Raw genomic sequence first — 12,295 nt, 5'->3', positions numbered from 1 at the left:
ACAGTACTGTACTTGAAAATGTACATTTATTTTGAAAAACGTAACTTATCAGGAAGCACAGTTAAATACAACTCATCTCCTGATGTCCTCTTGCAAATTTCTGAATACGATGATTTCGACTACTGAATTGTTAAAGAAAATCTGGATGTAGTTTTGCAAACTTTTGAAAACAATCATGGCGAAAAAAAATTGGGCTGATTGGTCGGATATTTTAAAAAGGAGGCTAGCAAACGCAAACCGAGGTAAGTGATAATGCTAACTTAGGCTAGTTTATGTTTCATTTCGGTGAACGATCAATTTAATTTTTCTCGACTGTTTTTGTTGCTGTCCAGATGAAAGGAGCCAAGAAGAAAAGAAATCTGAAGAAATGGATCTGTTCAGCAAATATTATTCTGAATGGAAGGGCGGAAGTGACAAAAACAAATCCTACAAGAACATTCCTCGATTCTACTTTAGGGTATCAAATCACCTTGCTCACAATTGTATTCGTGGACGTCTATCTAATATGAAAAAATGTTCATCCGCGGGAAATTATTTCTTTATTTTTTAGGGAGAGGTGGCAGATGCACGTTTAAATACCTTTAACTTGGATTCTTACATAGGAGCTCAGATAATGAGTTATATGTTTCATTCTTAATTATACAATACAATACATCCTGATTTATATATGACTTAATTACTACATTATTACTAACTAGGACACATTGCAATTTTATTTTAAAAACGAGTTTTGGTGTTAATTGACAGCTACCAGCTGAAGATGAAGTTTTACTCCAGAAACTGAGAGAAGAGTCTAGAGCGGTCTTCCTGCAGAGGAAGAGCAGAGAACTGTTGGACCATGAGGAACTCCAGGTAGTACACATTGACTCACATTGCTTCTAAAAACATTTCAAATGGCCAATATTTACAATCCGAAATGCATATATTTAGACCACTTGTAATAAAACAGGCATTTCAAACTGAACTCACTCTTATAAAATAATGGGCTGTTACAAAAAGTCTTATCAACACGCCCTGGCATTTTCCCCAAACCTTGAACTTAAATTCTAAAACTAACTAACAGTGTATTTTTTTTTATTTCGTATTGTTTCTTTTGGCTACACTGCTTCCAATGCATGTGGATGATTTTTTTTCAATCAAATTTAAGTCTACAGTCATGCTAAAAAAATAGAACATATTTTTTTTTTGTCTGACTGTACACCATGCATTCCCTTAAAATTGATACATAAAAGTTATACCCATTTTTTAAAATTCCTCTGTTTGCCCACCTGTCTCTCTGTAGAATTTGTGGTTTCTGCTTGAGAAGCACCAAGTGCCTCCAGTGAATAGTGAAGAGGCCATGATCAGTTACGAAGCCTATCTCGAGGTGGGTGACCTGGCTGGGCCCAAGTGCAAGTAAGTTCAAGGAAACAGTAGTTAAGTAGCAGCTGACAAGCATGGACCTGTGTTAATTCATTTTTTTTTTTTTTAACTAAGGTTAAAAAAAAACACTCTCTTATTAACTGTTATGAAGCTATTGTTAATTCAATATACAGACAGTTTTTGATACAGCTCTTGTATTTGGTTGGTTTGAATTATGTTGGTGTCGAACATTTATTGAGCCAAGACACACATTTAACTGTCCTACTTATCGCACACAAACATTGGGATTCATTGACTTAATCTGAAGTGCAATAAATACTACTAATGTGGAAACTAGCTGGACTAATCAAGCACATTTATGGCCCAAGACGTATTTTAATATAAATAAAATTAAACAAAAATTTGCAGAATCAATTTTCCTCTAACTAGATGGCGATACATTACATTCGGCAAGTCTCCTCGCTGCCCATCTTTAAAGCCCTCCTCAAAACCCACTTGTATTCTTTGGCGTTCGACTCAGCATGATTTTACTGCTTGGTGCTTTGTACCATTTCGTCTTACTGTTTATTGTGTATGTTAAATCGCTCCATGTACAGCACTTTGTATGCAGCGATGGCTGTTTGAAAGTGCTCTATAAACACTGTTGACTGTTGTTGTTGACTTGTAAATGTCAGGGGATTGACTGTTCTACTTCTTGCCATAGTGACTCAAACAGTGAAAATAAATGTCTGTTTATTTTATATATATATATATATATATATATATATATATATATATATATATATATATATATATATATATATATATATATATATATATATATATATATATATATATATATATATATATACACTTTGATCCACATCCTCTGTCTCATGAAAATTGTTTTGGAGACTTCCTTGCTCTTTTTTTTTTTTTTTTTGGTGGACGGGCATATTCCAGCTAATTGTTACAGTATTATTTTTTCCCTATGTCAAAAACTGCTTTGAAAAGGGTTATTAAAACTGCAAAGCAAGTGTTAGCCTCAGACCTCGTATAGTATTGTATGTCTCATTTGTTTTATATTCAGTGTTTACCTGAACATCTCTGCTAATGTTTAGCTGGAGTAATAAAATTTTCCCTACAAGCAGGATACCTAAGATCATTGCACCAAGAATAAATAATCAATTGCCCCCTTTTTTTTTCCATCAGCAAATTCTTCACAGCCAGAGTGTATGCCAAACTGCTCCACAGCGACCCCTACGGCAGGATCTCGATCATGCAGTTCTTCAATTACATCATGAGGAAAGGTATAAGTTTCTCATCATGACTTCAATTTGTTTTCAATTCTTAGATGTTGATGTTGCTGCCAGGAACAAAAACAATGAAATCTTTTAGTCATTTTAATGCAGCGTGACAACAGTGTACCTATAATCTGCCTAAAGTAACATCGCTGATAGCTTCCAGGCTTCCTCATCCCTCCATAAGAGCATACGTATGCATTGGTCAATATTTGTTTCTATCTTTCTTGATTCAGTGGTTGTCAAATTGTGGTCCAAATAATTTGCAATATATTTTTATGATCGATCGTGTAAAAACAATAAAGAAAAAAATGTAGCGTATATGTACACATGGAGACTACCTTAGCTTTGGGCCAAGGAAAAGCTCATGAATAAATTTCAATTTTTTTTTTTTCAAGACCAAGAACCTTAATACTCCTTTTTTGAGAGAATAAAGGTGTCATTTCCAGGATGGAAGGCATAATAATTCGTTATATATATATATCCAACCATCCATTTTCTGAACCGCTTGATCCTCACGAGCGTCGCTGGAGCCTATCCCAGCTGTCTTTGGGCAGGAGGCAGGGGACACCCTGAATCGGTTGCCAGCCAATCGCAGGGCACGCAGAGACAAACAACCATCCACGCTCACATCCACACCTAGGGACAATTTTAGAGTGTTCAATCAGCCTGCCACGCATGTTTTTGGAATGTGGGAGGAAAACGGAGTACCTGGAGAAAACCCACGCAGGCCCGCAACACACAGGGAGGCCGGAGCTAGAATTGAACCCGGTACCTCTGCACTGTGAAGTCGACGTGCTAACCACTGGACTACTGGGCCGCCGTTATCTATCTATCTCTCTCTCTCTCTCTCTCTCTCTCTCTCTCTCTCTCTCTCTCTCTCTCTCTCTCTCTCTCTCTCTCTCTCTCTCTCTCTCTCTCTCTCTCTCTCTCTCTCTCTCTCTCTCTCTCTCTCTCTCTCTCTCTCTCTCTCTCTCTCTCTCTCTCTCTCCCCCCCCCCCCCCCCACAGTATTTTTTTTTTTAAATTTCGTGCTAAACTGAAAAATATAACTTCATTTCCAGAAGATGATTTTTTTTTTTAATCCTGACAAAGTAGCAACCCCCCCAAAAAATGTTCAGAGTACTTTTTCTCGAAAACAGTAAAATAACAAAGTGATTTCACCCTCATTATTCTTCTTCACAAAGTTCAGCTTTAGATTAATCGAAAGTCCACATTATTCAGATAATTGTAGTTAACGTTTACTATATTTTGATTGAGTTTTTTTCGTGTCCGGGTTTGAAATGTCCTACTGTGTCAGCAGTCTTTGAGTCCATCTCATGTGTCTTCATCCATAATTTATGGAAAGTAGCTTCACAAACAAAATAACTGCTTCTGTCGTTTAAGTTAGTGATTGTATGATAGGTTAAGACCCAACTTGATATATCCTTATTGTGTGGATCATTGAATGGAAGAACTAAATCACCAAATTGTGTCCAGTGTGGCTTCATCAGACCCGGATTGGCCTGAGTCTCTATGATGTGGCGGGACAGGGCTTCCTCAGAGAGTCTGTAAGTATTTCCTCTTTAATTCTTAGTGATAGAGCGGTCTATTACCATTAAAACATAATGACAACAATCATAGGCAGTGCGGTGGCTGAGTTCAAATCTCCGCTCCAGCCTTCCTGTGTGGAGTTTGCATGTTCTTCCTGTGCTTGCATGGGTCTTCTCCAGGTTTCCTTCCACATTCCCAAAACATGTACATTAGGTTAATTGAAGACTATAAATCACAGGTGTCAAACTCAAGGCCCGGGGGCCAGATCTGGCCCACCATATCATTTTGTGTGGCCCATGAGAGCAAATCGAGCATGTCAACTTGTCCATGATGCTTGCTCAAGTCTGGACCAAAATTTCAAATTGTCAAATGTAATCCATCATAACATAGAACAGTGGTTCTTAACTCATTCAGTACCAGCCAATTCTAGACCCCCTTTTCTTTTCTTTTTTTTTTTACCTTAAGTCTTGGGAAAAAAACAAGTATCTGGGATTGATCTTTGATTTCAAAACTAGATATTCACCAATTAATTGTGCACTGAACATTGTTTTGAAACACTTCTGATACTCAATTTGAATGAATATCAAGTTTTATAAAGGATCGTCGGAGATAGGCACTCAGAAATAACGACAAGACACTTCTGGCTACCAACAATAGGCACTTTATTGGTCCCACACAGAAATGATAACACAGTTCAAACAAGTTGTATGAAGCTAAAGAACTCTTACCGTGTGCCAGTAGGGTGGAGAGCCAACACCCTCAGCAGAGTGAGCTTCAATACGAGCTAGGCGTTCGTACGTAAACCCGTAGCCGACTCTGATGAAGTAGCATCGCTCCCATCCTTTTATCCTCTAAAGTGTGTGCATCGGGAGGGGTGAGTGGCCATTCTCATCCCTTCCTACGCCACACTGTTTGTTATGTAACCAAGTGGCACGGACTTGTAATTATTTACTTGCAATTATTCCAAAGCAGGTTCAAGAGTTTATCTCACTTGTGATCATTTAAAAGCATTCCAAAGGGTTTATCTTATTTGTAATCCTTTACTTGCAATTATTCCAAAGCAGGTTCAAGCCAAAGGGTTTATCTCACTTGCAATCATTCCAAAGCAGGTTCAAGAGTTTACCTCTGAGAAGATATACATTGGTTAAAGGAAACATCACAAAATATCTTAATATACCAAACATGTAATATGTGGATGCGATTAACCTTTTTTTACGGTTTTAGATTAAATTCATCATGGCCCTCTCAGTGAAACCGTAACTACAATGTGGCCCAGGACCAAAATGAGTTTGACACCCTGTCAGGTTGGTCCAATTTGACACTCAGGAATAAAACACAACGAGGAGACAGGAGACTCAATTCTGGTACCAGGAGGGAACGAGGAGAAGCGTTCGGTTTCAATTCTCGGCACGTCACCCTAACGATCTCCCCCTTCACCTCCTCATTTATTGGGAAAACTACTACATAGGTGTGTCCAACCTAAAGGGTGGGGGCTGTTGAACACACACTGAACTTGTTTGACTATGTGTGTGTATGTGAGTGCAAATTACGTACATATGTGCAATTGTCACAAAAACATCACATCGCAGCTGGTGTCAATGGCTCCATTCACTGTTCACCCTTGCTCACTGTTTAGTCTTAACACTTATCTCTTCCCAACCACGTCCTCGGAAAGGTGGTTGCGTCCCTAACCTTCCACACAGTATACCAAGTATTCTTGATTATAAAAGTGAGTAAATAATAGAGAAAACGTGAGTACATAATGAAGAATATATCTTTATTAAAAGCAGAAGCGTTCTTCATTGTAGGCGCAGTCAATTAATGATTGCAAGCATAAGTGTTCTTCTTTGGAAGCATAATCATTCAATAATCAATAATATGTGAATGTATGATTACTAAAAATCATCAATCCATCACATCCCTGCTCTAAATTGTCTAGGTGTGAATGTGAGGCTTGAGTTAACCTGCGACCCTAATAAGCCATGAAGAATTGAATGGATGGATAATAGTAGTAATAATAATAATAATAATAATATAAAAAGACTGATTTTTTTATTGATTGGTTGATTTATTACTTATTATTTATTTTTGTAGGATCTGGAGAACTATATTTTGGAGTTGATCCCCACACTACCTCAGCTGGATGGACTGGAGAAGTCTTTTTACTCTTTTTATGTCTGTACTGCTGTCCGCAAGTTTTTCTTTTTCCTTGACCCGCTTCGTACTGGTGAGACACTATTTTTAGCCAGATATATGTATCATCAGAAACTTAATTTGAATCATTTATAAAACTGTCGCTACAATATGTGTCATATATAGAATTTCCTATTTATCTATCTATTTAATTCAAAATAGCTTTCATCGCTCAGTATACCGGTAAGTTCTGTGAAATTTCCAGCCAATCACAGATGCAACCCGGAGGCAGGCATGTTTGAACAAACACGGAAATAGCTCCATTGTTGACAAGATGCACTAAACATTTGCTAAACGAGGATACGAGAGTCGTGCCAAATGTTAGCTGAGCTCTTTTCGCCACGCAATTACACAAAAAGTCAATACAGATTGTGTACGTAGGCCCGATTCTGTCCAGCTACACTAGGGCCAAACGGCTTTGAAGAATGTGCTACCACATCACATACACGGCACATAGCGTACTTTCCAGACTCGAAGTCGCTCATGAGTAAAAGTCGCACCGGCCATAAAATGCATCTCTTTATATTAGGTGCATCGGATTATAGGGTGCACTGTTGGGTTTTGAGAAAATTGAATGCTTTTAGGTGCGCCTTATAGTGTGGAAAATATGGTACATGAAAGTGTAAAAATGAACAATTAAAGCAAAGAAAAAGAAGCTTCCCTGTCTTTTGAAGCAACTGCAGCAGAACATTATACAGTAAAAGAAATACGTTGATGCAATAGCGATCATGTTTTTAAAATAATTTACCAGGAGGACTAAAACATCACAAATATATTCCCTTTAAGAGCTAACTGAAACAACAATTGAAATGAAGAAAACCCGTGTGTTTTCTTTCTATCCTCAAGGTACTGATATTTTTCTTTTTCAGGAAAGATTAAAATCCAGGACATCTTGGCTTGCAGTTTTCTGGATGATTTATTAGAGGTAAACTGGGTTTTTTTTCTTTTTAATTTTTGTGTGTGCCCTGCGATTGGTTGGCAACCAAGTCAGGGTGTTTTTCAGCTTCACGCAAGCTCACAAATCTTAACTGCGGGGGATTCATGGTTAACATTAGTCAATGCAATAGACAACTCAAAACTCCCAATGGTCTGATTTACGGAAGGTTTGCATGTGAAAAAATAAATAAATAAATGTGAATATAATAAATTTAAAAAATTCGTTTGTAAAACAGATATCTTTAGCATTTGCAATGTGAGATATGAAACACAAAACAAATTGCGATGGCTGATTTTGACAATGCTAATCATGTTGACAATGTTTGTTCCGTAAAAAGCCTGGAAATCGTGTCAGAGTAGTCTGTCAATTGTTATGACTGAGATGAAGGTGACAGCACATGTAGAAGTCCAACTGATTCTGGCTCGTTTTTCTTGCAATGTGTATATTTTTCTCACGAATTGCGGTTTCACTTGCCTGTCCTTCTGTCTTTCCAGTTAAGAGATGAGGAGTTGTCGAAAGAGAGTCAAGACTCCAACTGGTTCTCGGCACCTTCAGCTCTTAGAGTGTACGGTGAGTGAGCATCTGCGTTTTTTATTATCTCACAAATTATTTATGTCCGATGTTTGAATTTTGTATGGAAATACAGTATGTATGCATTACATTGTATTCAGTGGCCTTTCAAAACAAAGTCGTTTCGATGTTATGGTGGAGAATCAGGTCAATATACATCCTGGCTTTTATGCCTATATTCACTGTCATTTTTGTCTTTGTGTGACAGGGCAGTACCTCAACCTGGATAAGGACCATAACGGGATGCTGAGCAAGGAGGAGCTGTCACGCTATGGCACAGCCACGCTCACCTCAGTCTTCCTTGAGCGAGTGTTTCAGGAATGCCTCACTTACGATGGAGAAATGGTACATTTCTTGGACTCTTATTTATGTATGTATTTATTTATTGGGCCATTCATACACATTAAAGTATAGAGCTCCTAAAGTGACATGAAAAAAAAACTTTCCGTTCCCTCGCAAAGTCTTGCCGCCGCTCACATATTTTTGCGTTCCCACGTAAAACTTTTTTTTTTTTTTTTTTTTTTTTTTTGCAACGCTCATTTCTGTACTTCCAGTTCATCGTGCGGGTAAATGAAAGTAACAAAGATAGAACATTTTTTTCACCCATGGGTGAGTTTAACTGAATTTTATTTTGAAATTGGCCAAAGACATAAAATCTGCTCTAGATATTAAGCACGGGTTTCAAATAAGCAAAAGACATCTGAAGCGGACTGTCATCCCTCATACCGGCACGCGCTAGAGCAGTGGTTCTTAACCTTGTTAGAGGTACCGAACCCAACCAGTTCATATGCACATTCACCGAACCCTTCATGACTGAAAAATAAAAATCTGATTCAAGAAAGTTCCTTTAGTTTTGCCGGTGCGAGACTAGAGTTGCTCAACTTGCATGACAAATCATGCAGATAAATCATGCTGAGTCCCATCACGTTCCATGACGCATGTGAATCCATGTTGTACAGATTCGCCTGGCCACTTTCTTTCTTTGCTAGACATGGTTAGCATGTATTAAGACTTTTTTTTTTTAATCACATGACGTACTATCACGATACTCACACGTTGACTACTGAGCGAACAAAATTTTCTGCAGCACTGATTGGACAAGCCATGTAATTTGATCATCTGCAGCCAGTGATGGCCAAGCGGGTGTGTCATAACTAAATGACATGTTGAGTTGGGTGTGTCGTAACCTCCATGGCAGAGGCTTCGTTGAACCCCTGAGACCGATTCACCGGACCCCTGGGGTTCAATCGAACCCAGGTTAACTTTTTCATTACACAAGACGTACTTGTATGTCTTTTTAAAATTAGGCCCGCCCTGCCTACCAAGGACATACTTGTACGTCCAAGTCTTTTTTTTTTTTTGCGTCATAGAGAGGTGAAGGGTCTGGTGCAATCTGTGAATGATAATTAGCCGTTTGCATTGTAAATCATGTTTTAAAAAAGCGACCAGTAGGTGGCAGTGGTGCCTCACGTGCTTGAAATGCATGCTTTTACAAAAAGCTCTTTTTCTCAGTTTTTTGCCCAGGAATCACCATTTTCATGAAACTTAGCCATTTTGTAATGCCAATTGCTGAAGGATGGAAAAACATTTTTTTCTGCTGAAAGAAGAGAGTCCAAACTTTATTTTGGTAGGCTCCGTGTTTATATAGCATTAGAACCAAATATTCTGTGGGCCTTGCAAGAGCGGTCAAAATCCAGAAGAATGCTGTGATTGAGGCGGTTGCTCCAGTGAAAATGGCTGGGATGAATGAGTTAAGAACCACTGCGCTGAAGGCTACAGTCCCTTGCAAAAAAGAAAAAAAAAACTTTGCGTTACCATGCAAAGTTTGCGAGGGAACGCAAAACATTTAAACTCTCCTCATCAACATAATCTTCGTTCGTGGTTTCTTTGACAGGTTGCTTTGTAAGCACATTTCAATATGAAAAACTTGAATTGTGCATGACGATGAATTTTGAATTATTCTAATTTCTTGGTTATTGTTTTGTTCAACTTTTTTTCTTTTATCAGGATTACAAGACATATTTAGATTTTGTGCTGGCCTTGGAAAACAAGAAGGAGCCAGCAGCGCTGCAGTATATTTTTAAACTTTTAGACATGGACAATCAAGGATACCTCAATGTCTTCTCCCTCAACTATTTCTTCAGGGTAAAAAAAAAAATCTAATGCAATCAAATAACGTTTATGGTTAATATGTTATTTATATAAATGCTATTTATCAAAATCTGCACATATCTCATTTGGTGAACATGCATTTTAGACGATCATTTCTTGTTTGTTTTGTTGCTAGGCCATCCAGGATCAGATGAGAGTGCACTGTCAAGTGCCTGTCTCCTTCCAGGATGTCAAGGTAAAGTCTCACACACAACCCAAACATTTTTTTTGGCTCCTGTCAATGAATTTCTGACAGTACTTTCTGTCCAGGATGAGATCTTTGACATGGTGAAGCCTAAAGACCCCTATAAGATCACACTCCAGGACTTGGTAAACAGTTCTCAGGGTGACACGGTCACCAGTATCCTGATTGACCTCAATGGTTTCTGGACATATGAGAACAGAGAGGCACCTGTTGCCAATGACTGCGACAGCACAAACACAGCCAATAATGATGACTCCTAAACAAAATGATCACTGGTCCTCAGCCTTTATTTCTGCCATGGTTCACACAAATGAATGTTTTCCCACAGGGGTGACGCTATTAAAAAAACATCTCTGCCATTTTATTGCATTTAAATCACCAGTTTTAAAACATATGAACTGAAAACGAAGGTAACTCGAGTACTTAAACATTTTATGTGCGTTAACTACTTTTTAAAAAAAAAATGGAAAGGATGAAAAGACAAAATGGTTTCAATTTACTACTTAACAGTACAACAAATGTAGTTTACGAAATAAGGCAGGGAAAATTGCCCGAATAGGAATAATGAATTTGCCAAGAAATGTTTTATAAATGGCGGCCCAGTGGTTAGCGCGTAGACCTCACAGTGCAGCGGTTCAATTCCAGCTCCCGCCTCCCTGTGTGGAGTTTGCATGTTCTCCCCGGGCTGTGTGGGTTTTCTCCGGGTACTCCGGTTTCCTCCCACATTGCAAAAACATGCATGGCAGGCTGATTGAACACTCTTAATTGTCCCTAGGTGTGATTGTGAGCGTGGATGGTTGTTCGTCTCTGTGTGCCCTGCGATTGGCTGGCAACCGGTTCAGGGTGTCCCCCGCCTACTGCCCGAGGACAGCTGGGATAGGCTCCAGCATCCCCCGCGAACCTTGTGAGGATAAAGTGGATTGGAAAATGGGTGGATAGATGTTTTGTAAATGTCATTTACTCCATGTTAATGTGGAAAAACCGCCACCCAAGCGATGGTGATGGACTTGTCAGAATAGCTCAGCTGCACATTCGGTCATTTTTTTACTTCTTACTATTACATTCTGTTTACGTCTCCAACTTTGTAACCAAAAAAAAAAAAGAAGAACAAGCGGGACTGGCTACTGGTCACTGTGTCTGGTCAAGTAAAAATGCTCATGGCTCCCTGCTGGCCACTGTAATATCATGATTCTCAATCACATAATAATCCAGTCCTACGTATACAGTATTGACCTTTGGGAGGTCATCGACAGACTAACATATAGGCGCTGCAAAAAAATGAAACTTTTTTTTTTCTTTGTCTCTGTGCCGCACACCAATGGTTGGGGACAACTGTGTTAGATGTTTGCACTCCTCAATGCTTTGTGGCTTCTGATCCTTCTGGGCAAGATGTATTTAGATCTTGAGCTATATTTCTCATTTTCACTGTATAAAAGTACATGCACTTTCTGAATTTACCTAAATAAATATCCTTCTTGACAATGCTGCAGTCTTTTAAGTATAAATCAAGTTCACTCTCTGAATGGGTCGATGTATGTGTGCTGGTGAGAAAAGTCCCAATCTGTGTGCTTGTGCTTCAAGTTGATGATTACCAAACAGCACCGGGCAGACTTAGTAGCAGCAAAAAATGGAAGTTCAATCAAGCTCTTATGGCAGTTAAGTATCCGCGAGGGAGAGGACAGCTTCAAGGTCACTTGAAACAAACTACGAAACCTAGGACTACCATCTGCACGTCAATGAGGACGATGACAGTGGAGCTGGCTCTGAAAATCAGTTTGAACATTTGAAATATCACTTGTGTCAAATGTGAACTTTTTTTTCAGCCATGTCTTTCAATCTAAAATCAAGATCAAGATGTGATTGATCAAAGGGTTACCTTGGTTTAAAAATGATCATTTGAGAGGGTCCATTTTGTCATGAAGAGAAGGCCTGGAGAATACCTGGAGCACCAGCTTTCATATATTTCAGTGAAATAAAATCTAAAATCCACCACTTTTTTGGATAAAAACTAAAAAGTGAAAATAGCATTAATTTGAAAGCTCTCATATTGTAATGCACGAATGGG

General features: G+C 38.6%; 1 protein-coding gene across 1 annotated transcript; it reads left to right on the top strand.

Moving 5' to 3' along the window:
- The first annotated feature begins 25 nt into the window (after positions 1–25).
- On the top strand, positions 26–11,714 carry ppp2r3c (protein phosphatase 2, regulatory subunit B'', gamma). Its single transcript, XM_052085792.1, has 13 exons — positions 26–242; positions 333–457; positions 748–852; positions 1,283–1,395; positions 2,554–2,651; positions 4,121–4,191; positions 6,269–6,401; positions 7,237–7,292; positions 7,799–7,874; positions 8,083–8,219; positions 9,882–10,019; positions 10,162–10,221; positions 10,296–11,714. Exons 1-13 carry the CDS (start codon positions 176–178, stop codon positions 10,488–10,490), a joined length of 1,374 nt encoding a protein of 457 aa, XP_051941752.1. The 5' UTR covers positions 26–175; the 3' UTR covers positions 10,491–11,714.
- The last annotated feature ends 581 nt before the right edge of the window (positions 11,715–12,295 follow it).

The sequence above is a fragment of the Hippocampus zosterae genome, chromosome 14 (assembly GCF_025434085.1).
Source record: "Hippocampus zosterae strain Florida chromosome 14, ASM2543408v3, whole genome shotgun sequence".
Lineage (NCBI taxonomy): Eukaryota > Metazoa > Chordata > Actinopteri > Syngnathiformes > Syngnathidae > Hippocampus > Hippocampus zosterae.
Note: the sequence above shows the minus strand (reverse complement) of the source record. Positions and strands in the feature narration are given on the sequence as shown.